We start from the raw sequence: 20,721 nt of genomic DNA, 5'->3' as shown, positions 1-20,721 counted from the left end.
ATGAGCGGTAATGGGGGAGGGGGACGGCAAACAAGGGTGTCTGCGGGTGGAGGGATGGTCACAAAGACTGTGACCCAGACTCTGCAGCGCCTGCTGGGACAGAGCGCTCCGGCGGGGGCTGGGAAAGTTGGAGCCCATGTACCGAGAGAGGACGCGGCGGGGGACAGAAACGGGGGACGGTCGTGGGAAGTTCGCCGCCACCTGCGCCCGAATCCTATCCGAAGGAGGATGTGTGTCCAGGTCCCCGGAGAACAGTCAGACTCAGTGTGGGGGGAGGGGCGGGCAGCCCGGCCCCCCGACCCCGCGTCCCCGAGCGCCGTTCCGCTGGGCGGAGCCGAGGTGGCACCGCCCGCCGCCCCGCCGCCGCCACTGCCGCCGCCAGTGTGTCCCCAGCGCCTCGGTGGCAGCATGTTGGGCATGATCAGGAACTCGCTGTTCGGCAGCGTAGAGACGTGGCCGTGGCAGGTCCTGAGCAAAGGGAACAAGGTAGGCCCGCGGGGCTGCCGACGACCCGAGGGACGGCTGCGCCCCGCCCCCACCGCCACCCGGTCGGGCCTGGAAGGGATTCCGAGGGACGGGTGGGACAGGAAGGTACCCCGGCATGTGCGTCCTGGCACGGCCCTGGACGCCTCGCACTGGGACCGGGACCGGGACCGGAGGGAGGGAGTCAGAGGTCCCTGCAGCAGGGAGGGGGACCGCAGAAGGAGGGGGACAAAGAGGAGAGGCTGCTGGGTGAGGGGAGGGACCCAGCTCAGTGAGCGGGACACCGCCCGTTGAGTGCGCTCACTTATTTAAACATAACAGGGCTGGCCGGTTAGTTCAGTTGGTTAGAGCTCGGTGTCGTAACACCAAGGTTAAGGGTTCGGATCCCCACACCGGCCAGCCACCAGAAACAAACCAAATAAATGAACTTTCCAAACATTCTAAACTATTTTGTTTTTTGAGTCATCCTTGGTTGCAGAAATGACCGACAAAGTCTTTGTTGGCAAGAAACTCCCAAGTGCTGGAGAACTAAGTACAGTGGTCCCCCCTATCCGCGGAGGATGCGTTCCAAGACCCCCCGTGGGTGCCTGAAACCTTGGATAGTACCGAACCCTATATACATACACTACGATTTTCTTATACATACATACCCATAATAAAGTTTATAATCTATAAATTAGGCACAGTGAGAGATTAACAATAACTAGTAATAAAATAGAACAATTAATTATAGCAATGTACTGTAATAAAAGTCATGTGAATGTGGTCTATCTCAAAATACCTTTTCGTAATACACTCACCTATATTTGAACCACGGTTGTCCGTGGGTACCTAAAATAGAAAGTGAAACAAGGTAAGGGGCGACCACTGCATAAAAGAACAAGACGTGTGCTGCATAGACCTAAGTGTGCTAGGCGGGAACACGGCGGAAGGAGCTATGGGTTCTTGAGCTGGGCCTCGGGGTGTGTAGGAGCGCCCCAAACAGAAAGAGCATGAGCAAAGGCCCGGAGCTGTGCCATCGCTTTTGGCCAGTAGAGCTGCAGGAGTGGGGTGCCTAGAATACAGATTGAATGAGGAGGACACGATTCCTGTATTCCCCCAGGTCTACATCGGTGCTAACATGGGCAGGTTGGACCGCACCCCTGAAACAAGGAGTCTGCTACTGCATTACAATCTCCTTGCAGAGAAGTGCTTCGTACAGTGCGGCCGTGTGTCTAGCTCCCTGCACCGTGCCTTGTTAAAGGACTGTGCTGCCTAGGGGCCACGTCCTGGGGCCTAGTACAATGATCGTCACACCAAAGTCCTCACTAGATTCTATAGTCTGGACTCCTCAAGCAACCAGAGGCCCGTCACTTCATCTGTCTGTGTCTCAGTTTCCCCAGCTGTATGTAGAATGAGCAGTTTAACCCTGCATAAGGGTCTCGCATTCAAATGCCTGCAGCTGCCAGGCAGGTCACGGAAATGAATGGAGCTGGCAGTTTTAGACTATCAGGAAGGTGGGTATTGAGGCAAATCAGAGATAGCTTAGGTCCCTTTCTATAAAGGGCAACTCCAGCCAGTTGTCCTGCAGTGATGTGAACCAGTGTCGCCAACCTTTTGAAGAAAACCAGATATTCAGATTCTTCATGTGAAATCTTCCAATTTAAAATTAATCAACAGATAACTATTTGTTGAGTGCCAACTATGTGCCAGTCACTCTTCTGGGCAATAATGATAAAGAGTGAACAAGCTAACAAAAATCCCTGGCCTCACGAAGCTTATGTTTTAGTGGCTAACGAACAAATAAATAAGTAAAGTCTATCATGTATGAGATGGTGATCAGTGCCGTGAATAACAGCAAGCAGGGAAGGCGAGTAAGCATCGGGGAGTATTGGGGGTGAGGCTGCGGTTTTGCGCAGGGCAACCATGTCAGTTTTCACTGTTGCCAACTGACTAAAAATATTTGTAAACACTGTAAGGATTCTGTCTGCAGACCAGACCATGCCTGTGTGCATGGCATCTGTGGACTCAGCCCTCAGGAGTGTTCTGTTGGCTCTCACAGAAAGCTTTCCTTTCTGTAGCAGAATGGGGCTCACTTATGCTTTGGGGGATGATGATTGTGAACGCATGTCGACGGTCTGGGCTGGTCTGTGGCTTGTGCCCTCTGATTCCTTCTGCACCCATTCCCTGCTCTGCTGTCCCAGTGTGGAGTGGGGGCTGACCCCTGCGGACTCCCCTTCCCAGGCTCTGCTGTCAGCCGGCTCCCAGCTAGGTTTGCCCAGTGGGAGGCACCGTGGGAGATAGGAAGAAGAAACCAGAGTATTTCGCCTTCTCCACCCCATCAGGTCTCTCACACCAGGAGGTTTTTCTCTATGGCTTTGGCTGCTGCTATCCAGGCCACCATGGTTCTAGTTTCTACCAGGTGATCCAAGTATCTGAGCTCAGGCAACAGGTGCTTACCAACCACTCACTGGGTTGCCATCCTATCCCCTGTTTGGAATCTCAGCTCTTCTGTTGTCTGTGTAACCGACTCTTTGCACCAAGGTGCCTCTCTTCTGAATACTCTAGTAGTTTCTGTTTCCTGTTAGAGCTTTATTGATACAGTGTTGTCTGCCACTGGTTTGGTGTGCCTCTAGGCCTGATTAGCATCTTCCCTCAACATTTGATGGAATTGTGGGACCATATAGGATATTGTTGCCAGGCTGAAGCAAATCGTTTAACCCAAAGGAACCTCAATTTCTTCAGCTGTAGAATGGGCATAAAACTATCTTTCCTATCTACTCCCAGAGTTTCTAAAAATATTTTTTTTAAAAAACATGAAGATGTTTTATAAACTAGTATGCTCTGCAAATACGGTATTATCATTACATCAGAACATCTCAGCTCTGCTCTTACTAGTCGTATGGTCACAGACCACCTCTCTGAAGTTAATCATGAGAAAAAATAAGAGTTCATATCTTAATAGATGGTTTTGAAGTTTAAATGAGATAATTATAAATTGTTCAACAGAATATCTGTCAGTCGGTTGGGCACAGTAACTGTTAACTTCCCTTAGTTTTACTTAACTTCCCTTTAGTTTTAGGTGATTTGTGTTAGTTACCTAACATTTTAACTTCTCTGAACCCTCAAAGCCCTCAACTCTAAGATAAGAATGACACTGCCAGTGTGACAGTTAATTAAATATTCAAAGATATTTGTAAATCTTTTTTTAACATACAAATTCAGGGTGTTATTATTTTGAAGAGAGCCTCTCCCTGAAATTATTATCCTGCAAAGAGTCTGGGCCAGAAACTGCTGTCTACTCTCCTGGGCACATAGACGGCACACCATGTGCCCCGTGTACATGGGCTTCAGGCTCACCAGGTGTTTGGGACTAATCCTGGACACTTGGCAGGGAGGCCCACCCTGCTGCAGACTTATCAGGTGCCTTCTTCAGTGCTCAGGAAGGGATAGCTCTTTGTGTTGGATCGGGTGGGTCTTGTGGATGCCCAGAGCAGGGCTGATAGGAATAACTGCATTCATATCAGATTTGTGTCTAGCCTGTGCACATTGGTGAGGACCTGACAGCCTGGGTTTGAATCCTGTCTCCACCACTGGCCACTGTAACTTGGGCATATTGCTTAAATCCTCGTTCTCCAGTTTCATCTGAAAATGAAGATTAAAGCACAAACTTCTTCACAGAGTTGTTGGAGGGATTGAATGAATAAACCCATGTAAAGTGTTTAAAGTAAAACAGTGCCAATGTGACAATTTAATAAATGTTCAAAGATAGACACATAGAAAGTACTCTGTTAGGTTAATTATTTGTAATGAGACAGCAGGCTTCCAAAATCAACATGTATACCCACCACATCAGGTAGCAAGAAAAAAACTGACCTTGCAGAGGACTTGCAAATCCCATAGCAACATCATGCACAAATCGCATTTCTCCCTAGCAAGAGACATTCTTGCAAGACCTTTGTGTGGGACTTGAATTTGACCAGGGTTCCCACTGAATGCTGGAAATTAATGTTTGTGGCCACAGGCCAAAATCCTCATCTAGTAACTGATTGGGAGCATAGGCTAACTGGAGATGGGGCAGGGGAGGGCTATTATGTTCCGTGTGACAAGCAAATGTACTAAAGATGTTAAAATTTAAGGCTGTTAACTTAGGTGCCTTATTCTCTGCAGAAATACAGAACTCTAGTTAAATATATTGAAATAGAGCTCCCTGGAGAACTGTAGTAGTTTTATGATGTTTGTCTCTCAAATCTAAGTTTTCACAGTGGTCCTGTGGTTCAAATAAGAGGTTATGGACATAGACGCTGTGAAAACAGGTGGTACCTGCAGAAGGACTGCCAGGAGTTACAGATTTGGAAGTAAATATAATGTTTATTTAATAAATCAATGAAGCTGGGACTGAACGTCCAGTTGGGTGATCTGTAAGCACCTCAAAGTCAGCTTGACCTGCCCAAACATTTAAACACATACACCCATGCGCCCAGACTAACCTAAGCAGTCCTCTTCTGTGTTCCATGCTGCCCTGGCACTCCTTGCCCCTTAAACATGTTATCAGATGATAACTTTCTCTTTTCCTGGTTGGATAACTTCCATAGTGATGCTCAGCAGTTGTTGGTCAAATGAATGAAAGAAGGAAAGAAAGACCAAAGGCCAGAACCACCTGGCTCTTTCTCTAGTAAGATCTTGTCCTTGGTTTCCCCATTTGTAAAAGAAATAATTGCAGAAAATGACTTTTAATACCTTTGTTCTGAGTTTGACAGGGGCATATGTGATGGTACTTTAAAAAATTCATTGAAAAACAGAAGTAAAAGATAATATGAATCTTTCCATGAACTCTTTGAAGTACCCTTATAAATGTCAGCCTGAAATAACTAACACACTGGCTAAAGAGAGAGGTTAAAATGCTCATTTCACCCCCAATAGCAGTAGAGAGTCTTGCAACAAGCATTAGACTGGAGTTTGGGGACTGGAATTCTCATTTCAATTTTGCAATTTAGTAGTTGCATCATCTTGGGCAACTCAATCTCTCTGGTTCTTCATTTCCTCTTTGGTAAAATTAGTGATATTAGGTGAACTTTAAAACCTCTTTCACTTCGGAAAGTCTGTGATTCACAGAGTAACATTTCTGGAATTTAAAACACTGTAAGTGGCGAGACGCAGTGGGGTCTCATATGAAGGAGGAACTCTCTGCTGTGACAGAGCCGGAAAGAGCAAAACACGCTGTGTTTTCCTAACAGTTTGCTACTGAAGGCTCTTGGGAAGTGTCACACTCACCCAGTGGAGCGCCTCACAGCAATCCTCAGAACTGCAGATCCAATGAAGCCTCTTTGAAGCCTCTTGATTCTTGGTCTGGTACAATTTCCCCTACCCCATGTGAAGGGGAGTTTAATTATGAGATTGACCCTCAGGGTTTACTTTCAGATTTCCCTTGTCCCTTATCTCATTACTCTCCTTTAATTTTGCATTACAAAATCAAGAGGTATTTTTGCATTCCAAATATAAAATTACAGTATTAAATATACTTGTTCAGACAATGCATGCCACTCACAGCCCCACAGTCCTACCATCCTCCACAGATACTTTATGTCTCCCTGGGACTCACACCCTCATCCCTAGTTGAGAATCTTCCAACTAGGATAATGTAGAAAAGGCTATTTGACCAGCCTCCAGCAGCTAGGTCCTCTATAATGTGTTTGTTTTTCATAATCATTAGTAGGAGAGACAGCTCCTTAAACAAATAAATATCTATTGAGCTTCTAACGTGGAAATCCCCGTGGTATAGTTCCTACCCACACAGACTTTATTGCAGATTTTTCAAACTAAAGTAGTGCTCCATTACCAGATGGTATAGACCAACTTTTCTTCTTTTAGTGGAATAAAAGAATAAAATTCACCTTGGCAGTGTAGAAGAAAACAGGATAGAAAGAAAAAGAGAGTATCAGAATGCATTCCATCCATAAGGATGAGGTATTATTTTGTAAAACTTTGTTTGAACCATGTGTATATTCATGAGAAAGCATAATGTAAAAATGTTTTTCTTGTTGTGGATTGTGATCTTTAGAAAGTTTGAAAGACGAGGCATTGCAGTATGTCCAGGAATATAAAATTATGTCATATGAGACAGCACATGGCAAGGGGGGGCGGGGAGGGTGAAGGAGTGTCACACTGGTCTGTAATGAGTCTAGACACCCAGCACAGATAATGTCCTCAGGACTGAGACTCAGTGTGGCAGAGGACAGGTGGGGGGAGGGGACAGTGGAGTTGAGCATGAGGGGGACTGGGAGGCTGTGATTTAGTGAGAAAAGAGCCAGGGAGAGGACATGGTGTCTGGGAGTACAGTGTGAACAGAACTACTCTGATTCTTCCTGAATTGTGGTCCTGCTACTAGAATAAGGCTAATATCGGGGCCTTCAAGTTTTGTGGGATTGTTGTTGTTATTGTATTTCTTTGTTTCCTTCCTTCCAACTTTTTCTTCTTCTCCTTTTCTGGATCTCCTATTATCCAGATATTGGATCGCCTGGCTTGGTCTTCTGATTTTCTTTTATCTTCTATTTTCTACTTCTTTTACTTGACTTTCTGGAAGATATCCTCCAACTTTATCATTCAAACTTTCTACTGAGTTTTTCATTTCTGTTATCAGATGTTTTACTTCCAATATCATTTTTGATCTCTGGACATTCCATTTTTTATAGCATCCTGGTGTTTTGAAATGCTATCTTTTCTTATCTCCCTGAGAATATCGGTTATAAGAAGTTTTTTCTGCTTCTGATATTGTCTCTATATTTATAAGAATCCCCGAATCTATTTCTCATGGCCCTTCATATTCAGGCCTGTCTCCTCTGCCCAGTCACCATACCCATTATGGAAAGATCCTTAGAAGTTTGCACCACTTGTAGCTGGACTGTTACTGCTTCTAGAAACATCACAGGTTGCTACTATCTCTTAAGCACTGTGTCTTCTCTGTCTCTAGGAAGAAGTCTCCTTTGAGGAAAGGGCCTGTGAAGGAGGGAAGTTTGCCACAGTGGAGGTGACAGATAAGCCTGTGGATGAGGCTCTGCGGGAAGCAATGCCCAAAGTCATGAAGTACGTGGGGGGCACCAATGACAAGGGTGAGTATTCCTGAAGGACACGGCTCTGGTCTAGAAGTGAGCTTTGCATCGTCTCACTTCATCGGTAGAAAATGTGAGAGAGGGGCTGCAAGACACCTGTCACTACTGTTTCAGTGGCACGATGTTTCACGTGAACAAGAATTCATCACAGGAAGCTCTGGGGAGACCACTCTGACGTCAGCCCAGCTCACCCCTCACTCTGAAGTATCCCAGCTCAGTATCACGGGGTTCATGCTTCTCTCCCAGATATGGAATCATATGCTGTTTTTTTGTTTTTGTTTTTTTAACCCTATAATGCTTATTGTGTCTTTGGATTGGTTGGCTGAGTGAAGTGTGCCCGCGGTAAGCTGAGCCACAGTGCAAGGCAAGGCCAGCATCTGATCTGAGACCTCCTCCACCAGGCTGGATGTCCCAAGTCACCCCAGCTAGCTCAGATTCCTCTGGGTAGTGAGGTTTGGTGAGCAGAGACTGTGGCAGGTCCCATCTGTTCTGGCCACCGAAGTCTCTGAGAATCCTCAGGCCCTCTTCAAGAATCCCCACTGTCAAACACAGGTCTTTCATGCTGGCTGCCGCCCTATTTTTAAAATGATAGGCCTGAAGTTTCAGGTAAGGTATACCTGTTTGCATGTAAACCATATTTAAATAATGAGTTTCACTCTTAAGCTCTCTAATTTGGTTGGCACTTTGGAATCACTACAGACCATAAACTGGTCAGAAAACAAGGTAAAAAAAAAAAAGGTGTCGTATTTAATTTTTAGGATATTTTCAAGCTGATAATTTAGATAGTTTAGAAACCGGTATTAACCTTAGTAACATTTACTAGGGCCAAAGTAATCAGGCTTTGGAAAATAAGTTGACCAGGCGGAAATCAAGAAGAAATCTTTCCTTTCTTAACACTGTCATGCATTTCTTTAGATAAGAATATGTATAAAAATGATGAAACTCATTAAAGAAAATCTTGAAAATAACATGGTGATGTTATTATTCTAATACAATCATTATTGTCTTTTGAATATATTGATTTAGGACTTTTTAATCGGCTTTTATTTTTTTTTGGTCTTTTTTTTTTTTTTCGTGTCCGGCAACGGGATCGCAACCCTCAGCGCTGCGCCCGCACCTCGCTCAGCCAGTGAGCGTGAACCGATCTGTATGTGAGATCCGAACCCTCGGCGGGAGCGCTGCCGCACTCCCAAGCGGCGCACTGTAGCAGTGCGCCACCGGGCCGGCCCTTAATCAGCTTTTAAATGTAACCTTACTATTCCTACAATTGCATGTCCTGCTTCTGTTACTTATTATTTCATAATTATTTTCCACTATCACCGAATGGCCTTCTTAAGCACAATTATTCATAACTCCATTATATTATATCATACACCTATAATTTATTTAGATATAGTCCTGTTTTGAACAGAGTTATAAATTCTGCCAAAATGAATATCCTGTTACCTATAGTCCTTTCTATATTTTGTATTATTTCCTTAAAATTGATGTTTAGATAGGAAGTAATTAGATAGTGATATATCTACAGTCATGATCTGTATTGCCAAATAACTTTTTTCAAGAATTGTGCCACTACACTGCCACCTCCAATGTATAAAAATAAGAGGGGTTTGTGTGTCTAACTATATATTTTCAAGACCTGAAATGTTCATTGTTAATTTCAAGCACAAAAAATATTGCCTTCCTTGGAAAAAAAAATGAGACCAGTATGGGGTACTTCAAAAAGTTCATGGAAAAATAGAATGAAAAGATACTACAAATCTTTCCACGAATTTGTTGAAGTACCTTTGTCTGTCTTCCACGGCTCTGAGCAGCTGTGTCACTAACACCCAGCTCACTCTATGTGTCCCTCCATTTGCAGGAATTGGGATGGGGATGACAGTCCCTATTTCTTTTGCCGTGTTCCCTAGTGAAGACGGCACCCTACAGAAGAAATTAAAAGTTTGGTTCCGGATACCAAACCAATTTCAAAGCAACCCACCAGCTCCCGGTGATGAAAGCATCAAGATCGAGGAACGGGAGAGCATCACTGTCTATTCCACGTAAGGACACGACCCTTTGGGCATCCAAGGGTAGCCTTTGAGTCCCACAACCACTCCTTGGACCACCTCCAGTGAGCATTTGCATTGAATTTTTATTGTTGCTGAATTAAGTAAGAAATACTGAATCCTAACAATTTCATACTTTAAGTTTTTCAGGCTGCAGCACACAAACATTTGCATTTTATCTGAATAAATGCCTTGGCCAGTTGCCAAATTGACGGGTAGAGAGAGTATCCCCTCAGCTGAAGCTCAAGATGACCACCCTCATTAGCCATAGCAGGGTTCTGGGGGACTCAGAGAAGATTAAGTCAAGCTGTGGTGTGGGGTCCTGGACACATGGGACACATAGGGGCTGAGGGATACCTGATTTCTACCCCACCCTGCCTTTGAGTGCCAGAAGAGCAAGGAGCGTTCGCCAGAGCTGGGCTTCCACCCCCTTGTTCATGGTCTGCGGCCCTTTAAGCAGAGCCCACACCCCTCCTATTGTCATTCTGGTCCTGTTCCATGGGCCTCATTTGGGGTCACGTTCCCTTGACTGTAGAGAATAGCTGGTGTAAATGGTTGAAAGCTTTTATCCTTTGGGCTCCAACCTCCCCTCAGAAACCACGTCTATTCTAGATAACTAACAACTCACCATTTGTAAAAATCTGACTATATGACTTTAAGCAGATGGGGCTAATTTCTAATCATTTGTTTTACCAGACCTAGGGTTACGAGTTGGTGCAATTTTTTTCTTCTGCCTTTAGCTTTTTAGTATGGAAATTTTCAAACTTATAAAAAAGATAGAATATAATGAAACCGTATGTACACATCACCTACCCACAATGATGATTAACTCAAGGCCAATTTTGTGTCATGTGTACCCCCACCACTTCCACCCAGCCTTTACCCTGGATTATTTTCAGGCAAACTTCAGACATTCTATTACTTTATTCATAAATATTTCAGTGTGACTACGGAAGTTTGTTTTTTTTTTTTTAATATAATTACAATACCTTATTTCTCCTAAAATTTTAACAGTAAATCATTAATGTTGTAATAATATGAAATATCCAGTGCTCAGACTTTCCTCATTTTCTTATAATTTGTTTTTATATTTTCTTTGAATCTGGATCCAAGTAAGGTCCATCCATTGCAATTGGTCAGTACATTTTTAAATCCTTATTAATCTGTAAATTTCTTCATCAACACATCTTTTATTTTTCCTTGCCATTTATGGATTGTTTGTCATTCCCACAGTCTGGATTTTGCTGATTGCACTTCCACGGCATTTTACCATGTCCCTCTGCAGCCTGGATAGCCTATAAATTAGTAGCTGGAACTGGAAGTGTGATCAGATTCAGGTTGGGGTTTTGGGCAACAATATTTCCTAGGTGTTGCTGTGTATCCCCATCAGGAGCTCATAACATCTGGTTGCCTGTTTATGTGATGTTAGTAACCACAGATCATCATTGCCTAGGTACCTGGTTTCATTAGAAGTTGTAAATGATAATGTTCTCTATTTTTCCTTCTTCACTTATTAGCTGGAATACTTCAATAGAGACTTCTCCTCATCTACCATTTGGTTTCCCTGAGTCCCACAGAAAAAGCAAGATACATGCTTGCTACCTTCTCTTTATTTACCAGTTTTCAGAATAATGATTTCATTCCTTAATATCCACCAAAGGTGTGGTGGTCTGCATCTTTGTTTTTTAAGAATAATTATAAACATATGAATTTAAACATATTTGGAATGAGTATTAGTCCATTTCTGTTGCTTATAGCAAAATACACAGAACTGGGTACTTTGTAAGAAAACAAAATTTATTGCTTACAGTTTCAGAGTCTGGGAAGTTCAAAGTGCAGAGAACACAGCTGGTAAAGGCCTTGGTGGTGGTGACAGTAACCCAGGGGTCTCACATGGCAGAAAATGGTGGAGCAGAGAGAAACTAACCTCTCATTCACACCCCTTTTAAAGCCCTCAGGGCCACGCCCCTGACCACCATTTTTAATCCATTCACTGGGTATGGTCCTACAATCTAATCACCTGTCTTCAAGGCTCTGCCTTTCAACTACTGTAATAGGATTTCCCACCTTCTTGACAGTCACACTTGGGATCAAGTTTCTAATACATAAACCTTAGGGGACACAATCCCTATCGGTATGTTTCAGTGTGTTGCAGTTATTATTCTCACTAATGCTCAAGGTGTCCCACCTTCAGCCACTAGGATCCTCTTCAGTTGTTTCTAGTCCTCTTGACTTGACTCTAGTAGTTTTCAGCAGCTTCCCTGCTTTCTGGTATACCCATATGTTTTGAGCACGTCTTGACATTTCTTGTTCTGAAGCTGGAATTAGCCATTTCTCTAAGAACCCTGGTTCCTTATGATGAGAAAGGGTGCCTGTTTAAAACCAGGTCTGTGGTAGGTTCCTTCTAATTCTCTGAAATAGAAACAAATGAAAGCACCAAATGTGGTATCTAGCCTAGTTCCATGGTTCTGTTTTTCTTTTCCTTTTTCTTTAAGTTAGCACACAAGGATACTTCAGAAAGTTCATGGAGAAATAGAGGGCTGGTCAGTTAGCTCAGCTGGTTACAGTGTGGTACTGATAACTCCAAGGTCCAGAGTTCAATCCCTGTACTGGCCAGCCACCAAAAAAAAAAAAAAAATAGGAGGGGAAAAAAAGGAATTAAACGATTATACGAATTTTTCCATGAACTTTCTGAAGACCCCCGTATAGTCCTAACTTAGTGTCTGATCATTCCTCAGCTAGCCGCTTGGTGTCACTGCACAGTCAAATGTGCATTTAAAAGTATCTTAGAGAAATTTATGTTATTCCTGATTGTGCTGGAAGCAGAGTTAGTGAGATGGCAGAAGGAAAAGTACTATTTCAAATAATGCAGTGAGCACATTAGATGACAAAATTAATTCTAAAATGAAAACATTGCCATCCTTAACTAAGTCTTCCTTTTTTATGACCTTGTGAAGGGATGTCCACAAAGGGATTATACATGTATTAGCAGTATTAATTACTAGTGCTTCTTAGATGAATAGAATGCTGTTAAAAATAACACTGTCAGAATATTTTTAGTATTCATGAGAGGCAGTAGAACTAGAAGCCACGTTCCAGACCACCACTGTCCTCTCTATAGACTACAAAGGCCACTTAGGTTAGAGCTTGGTCTTCTCAGCTCATTTCAGTTCTGGGTTCTCAACAAAGACCTACAGCTGGAGAGGTTTGATGGTTTTAATGAAACTTTCACATTTTAATGAAATGTCTGGGTATAAACGAAAGAGTTGGAAATCAGGAGTATATTGTCAGAATAACTTGTGCTCCAGTCCCAGCTCTGCCATTTACTGGCAATAGAACCCTTGGCATATTACAGAGCCTCACTGTGCCTCAGTCTTCTCATCTGTAAGATGGGGGTAAGAGTACCTAGTGCACAGAGTATGAAATATAATATCTGTAAATGCCTACACAATGCTAGACACGAGGTAGACACTCAGCGAGTGTTTGCCTCTTCTCTTCTTGACTTCCCCTCCCTTGAGAATTAAAGTTTCATTAGAATTAACAATAAAAAAAAACAAAGTTACTACAGATATACTTGGGTTCAAACCAAAACTTTAACAATTATGAATTTTATAACTTTGGGCAAGTTGTTTAATCATTCTGAGCCTCGGTCCTCATCTGTTAAATAAGACTTATAAGGCATTGTTGTGAGGCCAGTGACGTTGTGCATATGAGAAAACTTTACCAGCTCCTGGCACCCAGGATCGCTGGTGTTATTTCTCCTCTACATGATCAGGCCCTAACAGAGGCCTAGAGGAAGACTTTGGAAGAACGAGCCCATCTGCTAAGCCCGGGGTGGGCTCCCATGCTACCACCTAGGAGACCTACAGACCAGTGTTGGCCCAGTTCCTAAGCAACTCAGCACCCACGTGTAACCACAGGGAGTTTGGGCCAAGGGTGTTCAGTCTCACTTAGCTCCCACTTGTTTTGCTCCCTCACTTCAGTTCAACGGGGCCTTGCCTGACCATTCCACCAAAAACGGCACGCTGTCCTTTTCTGTCCCCTTACCCTGCTTCATTTTACTTTGCATCACGCATCATCTCTTGCATTATATATCTATTCGTTCATGTCTTTTATTGCCCTCTCCCCCAGTAGCATGCAAGCTTCCTGACGGCAGGGCCTTTGGCTAGAACCTAATAAGTGCTCAATAGCAAGTTGATAAATGTGTAAATGAACGAAAGTTCCGGATCCTTGCCAGCACTTCCTCTCTCTCTGCTCTTTCCCCTAAAGATCGTGGTCCTCTGTCATAGCTTCAGCCTGCACCTGTGTGTTGGCAACTCTTCAACCCGGCCTCTGTCTGGCTCCCTTGAATGGCTCATCATCCTGGCAGACGCAATGTGGAGACTAAAGCAGTGTCATTTACCCATTCATTCATTCACTCATTCATTCATTCATTCACTCATTCAAAAGATAATGGATTCATTGTTCACTTACAATGTGCCAGGAACTGTTTTAGGTGCTGAAGATATAATAGGGAACCAAGTCTCTGCTCTTTGAAGTGGGGGGAAATATTCTAGTGGGAAGGGAAAAAAAGACAAAAAAAACAGTTGCCTAAGGATATTTAAGGACTGTGTTGTTCCAGAAATAAGAAATGGTATCTGTGGATTGAAATTATAGAGAGGCGTATATGTATATTTCTACTCAAAAATAATAACATTCTGGCCTAAGGCATTTAAGAGTAAAATGGACATTATGAGACAATGAAGTCCTTGTCCCTGCAGGAATTCTGGCACCAGCTGTACACATGTGACAGTTCTGCCAGTCAATGTTTGTATGAGGTGGGAAGTTTGGTTTCATTTGACAAATTTTTATTGAGTACCTCTAATATATAAGCCACCTCACCTTTAAAAGCTATTCCAGTGATGAGATTCAGCACCTAAATCATAATCTATCACCATCTCATTTCCCCCACAGCCATCAGTTGTCCCTCCAGTCTTCTGCAAACTCATACTTGGCAGGGGCTTCAGTCACCAATTCTGAGTGGACGGTGGCTCAGTCAGCACGTTCAGTGCTTCCTTTTCTCCCAGGCACCAGCCTTCCAGTTCCAACTCCCAGGGAGGCGTCACCACATAAACCTCCTCAAGTATCCCCCCAAATGTGCAAAATAGAACTCACATTTCCTCCCAAAATCAGATCACTTCCTGCGTTCTCTGTTTCTAGCCATCCCATCTATCCTCCTGCCCACTGGTTCAAATGTAACCTTGACTCCTTCACCTCCACATCTAACCATCACCCGTCCTGGTCACCTCCTCACTGTCCCTGCCTTCCGTCACACTGCCAAGGTCTTCACCATCTCCTGTCTGAATGACTGCTTCGCCTTCTGGCTTCTAGTCCTCCCACCTCGGCCCCTTCAAAATTGTCCTTTTATCACCTCCAGCTCTAAAGCACAGAACCGGTCACATCTCCTCCGCCTGCTCAGAAAACCAACTTCACAGGAGGCTGCTCAGCTCTGACTGTGGACCTCGGGCCTGTCCCTGACCTTGGTGCACATTAGGGTTTGGGCCAAAGCCCAAGTTAAGAACTAAACACTCCATTCCCGTGAGGAGAGGGATGGGTAAACTCTGGGCTCCCAAATGTTTAGCCAAGCAGGAAAGCCTAGTAAAAATGCCTTGTCGTGGCATTTACCACCCCCACTCCCAACTGCCCTCCTGGCCTCAGAGCATCCCACCCCCCACTCCACCCCTGACACAACTCCACTCCCAGACCTTTGCTTGTGCTCACCCAGCACCTCCGCACCCCTCCCCAGTCCCTGCTTATTGGAGGCTCTGTGAACACAGGAATTTTGTCCTGCTGTTCATTGCCAGCATCAGGAAGAGAAGCCAGTGAACAATTGCTTCATATCACGTTCTCCAAAATGCCTTCCCTTCCTGTTCTGCATCAGAACCAATCATTCCCTATCCTCTGCCTGCAGAGCGTCCTGATTGTACCTTCCACCTCCATTCCAGCATTGCCATCGGCCTAGTACAGGCTTCCTATGTGTTTTGGTTGGACCTCCCAAGGTCTTTATCATCTTCACAGCTCTTGTGGCATCTCCCTCATGCTTTGCGCTCTGCGATGTTCAACGCACCAAGCACTGGCTCCATCTGGTTGAATGCAATGCCTGCTTGTGTTAAGCTTCTTTTCCTGCTTATGTGAGATGCTCAGTTCCTCCTCTGATGTTCCTTTTGCCTAGCACAGAGCTGCATGCACAGCAGACTTGCCACGAATGTGTATCAACCTGCTGGTCTAGACAAAGTTGGATGGTCGAGTTCAGAGTCATTCTGTTTTTCTTTCTTCCTTGTCGCATGCCTGCACCAGACACTCCCTGAAGAGGGCTCATTATAATTTTTTGCTTCCGTGGACCAAAAGCCACCCTCTGTAAGCCTTCCTCACAGATGCCTGCGTGATCTCTCCTCCTTTTTAACTCTTCCAACCCTTTCCAATCAGCTCCTTTTGTGTTTCTGGAGTCGTGTGTGTGTGTGTGTGTGTGTGTGTGTGTGTGTGTGTGTGTGTGTGTGTGTGTGTGATTCCTCAGTTCCCAAGGTAACCAAATTCTTTGTTCTGAATACCGAGCTCTGACACTGGGTGAGATAAAATACAGTGCCCTGGAGGAGAGCTTCTTTGAAGATGGGGAGTTAGAGACTTATTAACAGGCTTACAAAACCAAAGTATGTCCCTCATGTTTATTTCCTTTTAGGAGCTCAAAGCACTTTACGAGCATTCCTGACCTCACATGTAAGCATGCTCGTGAATTTGGAGAGCTGTGGCACTATGCTGTTATCCTCCGTGTACAGGTTGGAGGCTGAGGCAGGGAGGAACAAGGACACAGGCTGAGTCACCACAGCTGGGCTTCCTTCACATCCCAGGGCCATGTGCCTGGTTGGGTTTGGTTTTCTGGCTTGTGTGTGCAGTTCTGTGACTGGCGCTAGGGTGAGCTGGTTACGTCAGCAGAGAGAACACGTGGATCTGTTTCCACTGCCCACCCTGCTTTGTTTCCTAGTGAAATGCTTCCATGGAGAAGCAATAGGGAAATTTTTATCTTCATTTCAAGTATCTCAGTTCACCTGGCAATAAATATAAAGAACTGGGAGTTTTCCAGTAGGAAATTTCAGGAATCACAGAATGATGACATTCTCCAGATCACTCTCTGCTGGCCTCCTCCCACTGCTCAGACAGCCCCTTCTCAGTGTCCCTTGCCAAGTCCTCTTCTGCCACCCACCACTTAGGTTTTAGGATTCCCATAAGCAACCTCAGACCCTCTGTTTGCATATGAGGATACTTCAAAAAGTTCGTGGGAAGATTCACAGAGTGTCAGAGGCCCATTTAGATACTCGGTGAATACTTGCATGAATGTATTTCACAGAGGCTCTTTAATATCAACATGCCCACAAACCAGATCCTGAGCACCCCCACCCCGCCCCTCCTTTCCAAAGTTACTCTTCAGCCTTCAATCCTTATTCTAGTTAGAGGCATCTGCTTCCTCCCAGAGGCTCAACTGGAAGCCCTGGAGAACGCTCTGCGGCTCCCTCTCCTACCTCTCCTCCACCCGGTCACCTCTCGAGTCGGCCTTTGTCCAGATGTTTCTCATCTCACACTTGTCTGTTCCTGCCTTCAGTGACTCCACATCTCTCAGCTCCCTACCATTCCCACCAGAGGGATCTCTCTAAAACACAATCTGATCATGTCGGTCACCTACTTTAAAATTCTTTCATAGGTCCACCTTTGCGCCTAGGATCAGGTTCAAACTCCTTGGCATGACATTCAAGGCCCTTCCAGTCTGGCTCCAGTCAATGCACTTCTCCTGTTTTATTTCCCACCACTGTCCCCTTAGTATGTGCTCAGGCGATTATTATATAAATGAGTGAATATTGGGTCAAACAGACTTTTTTAAACACTCAACTCACTAATAGGCCTTAAGTGCTATCGCCTTTAGGTCTCTCAACCTGAAGACAGTCACTTTTATTGTTTATCCCAGAATTGTTCATTTAGCCAAAGGGTCTAATATGTGTTGGGCACTGTGTGGACAAAAAGTGACAAATAGCGTTCCCATCATCGAGCCTGTATATTCTATCAGGGGATACAGACCATATAATAAGTAAATTATGCACTATGCTAGAAGGTGATAGGTGCAGTTAAGAAAAGGAAAAGAAAAAGTAGATCAAATGAAGAAGACCGGGAATGGGGTGGGGAGTGGGATCACAGGATAACATAGGGTTTTGAGAGTGGGACTAGCTGAGAAAGTGAGAATTGGTAGTTGAGCCAGTTCATGACATTACCATCCCGTCCCTCACCTGGGGACTCGGGATTGAAAGGCTGCTCCGAGAGAATTGGAAAGCAACAGTACTAACTACTGTTTGTATGTATGGGCTTACTATGTGACGGGCTGAGCACTTTGCACAGTCTTTTCTCCTTTAATCCTTACGACAGTCTTCTGAGATTGAGGCTGTCATCATCCCTATTTAACAGATGTAGGATCTGAAGAGTAGAGAAATCAAAGAATTTGCCCAAGACCATGATCCGGAAAGTGGCAGAGGCAGGATGTGGCACACACTAGCCATTTTGCCTCCAGCCGATGAATGGAGACGTTTGAGAACCGCCCCTTTGGACCTTTCCAAAAATCAGTACGTAGAGAGCCAACATCGACCCTTTTCACAGCATGAGTAGGGGCTGCAAGGAGCACCTGACACCTGCTGCCATGTCCAGCATCTGATTCATTTCGGACAGGGGGTTCTCAATCAAAGACATTCTTCCCAAGACAGTCCAGTGTCTTGCAGGCTTTTATTGCCAGAAAGGTTCTTCCTGAATGTTCATGCTGTGTCTACTAATCCAATTTCCTCTCATTTGAGCCTCAATGAAGCTAGAGCTCAACTTTCTTCATCTGCCTTGTAATCTTTCTTCAATATATTTGAAGCACCAAGCCTCCTCTGTTCGAAGTTGACCTCAGCTTCATCCAGGTTCTGTAGCTGCTGTCTAGACATTAGAATAACCAATCCCTTACAGATGAAATCCTGGGTGTTTTCACATCAGTGACCCTGTAATCAAAGTGCTGAATGCTTGCCAAGCATGACTAACCACTTATAAAAGAGCAAAGCGTGATTCAGAGAACTCCACCAAAAATAAGGCATTGTTTGGCTTAATCTTGGCCTGGTGCAAATTTAGACTTTTGAGTCATAAAGCTCATTAGACATGGGGATGTATTTGACTCTAATAAAATTTTAGTGCAACCCAGATTTAGAGTGGTATATTTTAAGTTAGGCTACAGGACGAATTTTGGGACGGAGGCAGATGACGTAAGGAAGAGAATAATAATCTTGAAAAGAAAGGTTTTATTGCTTCTCTGTCCCCAACTTTTGTCATCAACAGAAATATCTGATTTAGGAAACGTCTCATTACTTAACTAGAAAAAGAAGGTTTCCATGATTTGAGCAGGAGAAGGGATTTACTAGAAGTGATTTCTTTATTTGGGGCATGTTTAAAGCTTGTGTTAGCAAACGGAAAGGACATCGTTGGGTGGGAGGGGGGAGAGGGAGGAGGGAGGGAGGTTTCGGTGATGGGCCATAATAATCAACCACATTGTATGTCGACAAAATAAAAATTCAAAAAATATATAAAATAAAATAAAATGTGAGAAATATAAAAATAAATAAATAAATAATAAATAAAGCTTGTGTTAAAGCTTGCAAGTCTTCCTTGGGTCCTTGCCTTTGTTAGCTCTGTTTTTCACAAAGCTGCTACGTGTCACTGCTGTGATGTACTTGGTCATTAGGGCTGCTCTGCTGTGCAAGAAACATTAGCTATAAAGCTGCAGCTCTAACCTGACTCCCCTTTATCCTTCCTCCTGCCCCAGCTGGTGACAGACAGGCAGAGAAGAGGAGTGGCTGAGGCAGGAGAGGGAGCTAGAGAAAAGGGTGAAGGCTTGGCCTTGGGGAGAGTCAGCCTGCCTCTTCTAGGAAATTCCAGCAAAGGAAGAGAAGCTCATATTTCGTATGTGATTACTATGTTTCAGGCCCTGCATTAGAGTTTTTCAAGCCCATTATTGCATTTAATGCTCATAACAGCTTTGGAGAAAAAAGAAAATATACCCCATTTTTACAGCTGAGGAAACTGAGGCTCAGAGATGTCAAATCCGAGCATCTAGGAAGTGGTGAGTCCACAGTCTCACCACACTACCATGCATGTCATCTTAAGCGTCGTGAGTGACTTTTTTTTGAGTCCGCCTCTCGGAGGTCATGTCCTTTTGTAACCAACCCTTGCTCTGTGTCCTCAGGCAGTTTGGTGGTTATGCCAAGGAAGCAGACTACATAGCACATGCCGCCCAGCTGCGAACCGCCCTGGAGGGTGTGGCCACCTACCGGAGCGACATCTACTTCTGCACTGGATATGACCCTCCCATGAAGCCCTACGGACGTCGCAATGAGGTCTGGCTGTTGAAGACATGAGTGACTTGCTGAGCCAGGAACTTGCTGGAGGTGTGCACCTGTGTCCCCTTACCCGGGGCACAGAAGGGGTGATGCTTCTAGAGATCCACCCGCGACTCCAGCTTGACCAACTTCTTCAAAGCCAGGCACTGCCAATTTTCTGAAATAAACACCGAGACTCTTTTTGTCATGGTGGAAAATAATACAGCTGAAATAGGCAAGCATCCCTCTTAGGGATTTAAAAAATTCTGTGGTAGACCAGGAAAAGCTGGTAGCATTTTACCGGCCATATGGGTCACTAAAATCTGATTTTTTTTAAGTACTGAATTTGTATTTTCGTTATTGAGGGGAAAATGTGATTTGTGCATGATTCTGTGATTCTTATAAGAGCTTTGTCAAAAGAGAAATCAAAAATAAAAATCTTTGACTTAAACAGCTGAGACAAATCCTAAGTATAATTATTTCCAAGGTTCTACAGTCTTAGAGACACTATAGTTATGAGTACTACTGATAGTGTTTGCATTGCAGGAATCCTATATTTAGAGTTGCAGCATCTTTCAGAGTATAATCCCAGAGATTCCAGGGAAGGAGGCCATGCACCATGCTTTTGGACGTCCCTAAACTAGACATTTGCCATAACTGTTGTGTAGCACTTCTGTGATCATA

At 44.2% G+C, this 20,721-nt stretch overlaps 1 protein-coding gene across 1 annotated transcript; it reads left to right on the top strand.

Annotated features, from left to right (window-relative positions):
• Positions 1 to 359: 359 nt before the first annotated feature.
• On the top strand, positions 360 to 20,495 carry HEBP1 (heme binding protein 1). Its single transcript, XM_008579059.1, has 4 exons — positions 360 to 486; positions 7,433 to 7,571; positions 9,433 to 9,613; positions 19,905 to 20,495. Exons 1-4 carry the CDS (start codon positions 409 to 411, stop codon positions 20,074 to 20,076), a joined length of 570 nt encoding a protein of 189 aa, XP_008577281.1. The 5' UTR covers positions 360 to 408; the 3' UTR covers positions 20,077 to 20,495.
• Positions 20,496 to 20,721: the final 226 nt, after the last annotated feature.

Source organism: Galeopterus variegatus, unplaced genomic scaffold (genome assembly GCF_000696425.1).
Source record: "Galeopterus variegatus unplaced genomic scaffold, G_variegatus-3.0.2 Scaffold1802, whole genome shotgun sequence".
Taxonomy (NCBI): Eukaryota; Metazoa; Chordata; class Mammalia; order Dermoptera; family Cynocephalidae; genus Galeopterus; species Galeopterus variegatus.
The sequence above is the reverse complement of the archived record's forward strand: the minus strand, read 5'-3'. Positions and strand labels throughout refer to the sequence as shown.

Bases quoted from the DNA above. Each gene is read 5' to 3' on its own strand.
- HEBP1 (XM_008579059.1), top strand. From the start codon at position 409: ATGTTGGGCATGATCAGGAACTCGCTGTTCGGCAGCGTAGAGACGTGG. The intron at 7,572-9,432 runs GTGAGTATTCCT...CTCCATTTGCAG, and splicing joins GGGGGGCACCAATGACAAGG to GAATTGGGATGGGGATGACA. The intron at 9,614-19,904 runs GTAAGGACACGA...CTGTGTCCTCAG, and splicing joins AGCATCACTGTCTATTCCAC to GCAGTTTGGTGGTTATGCCA.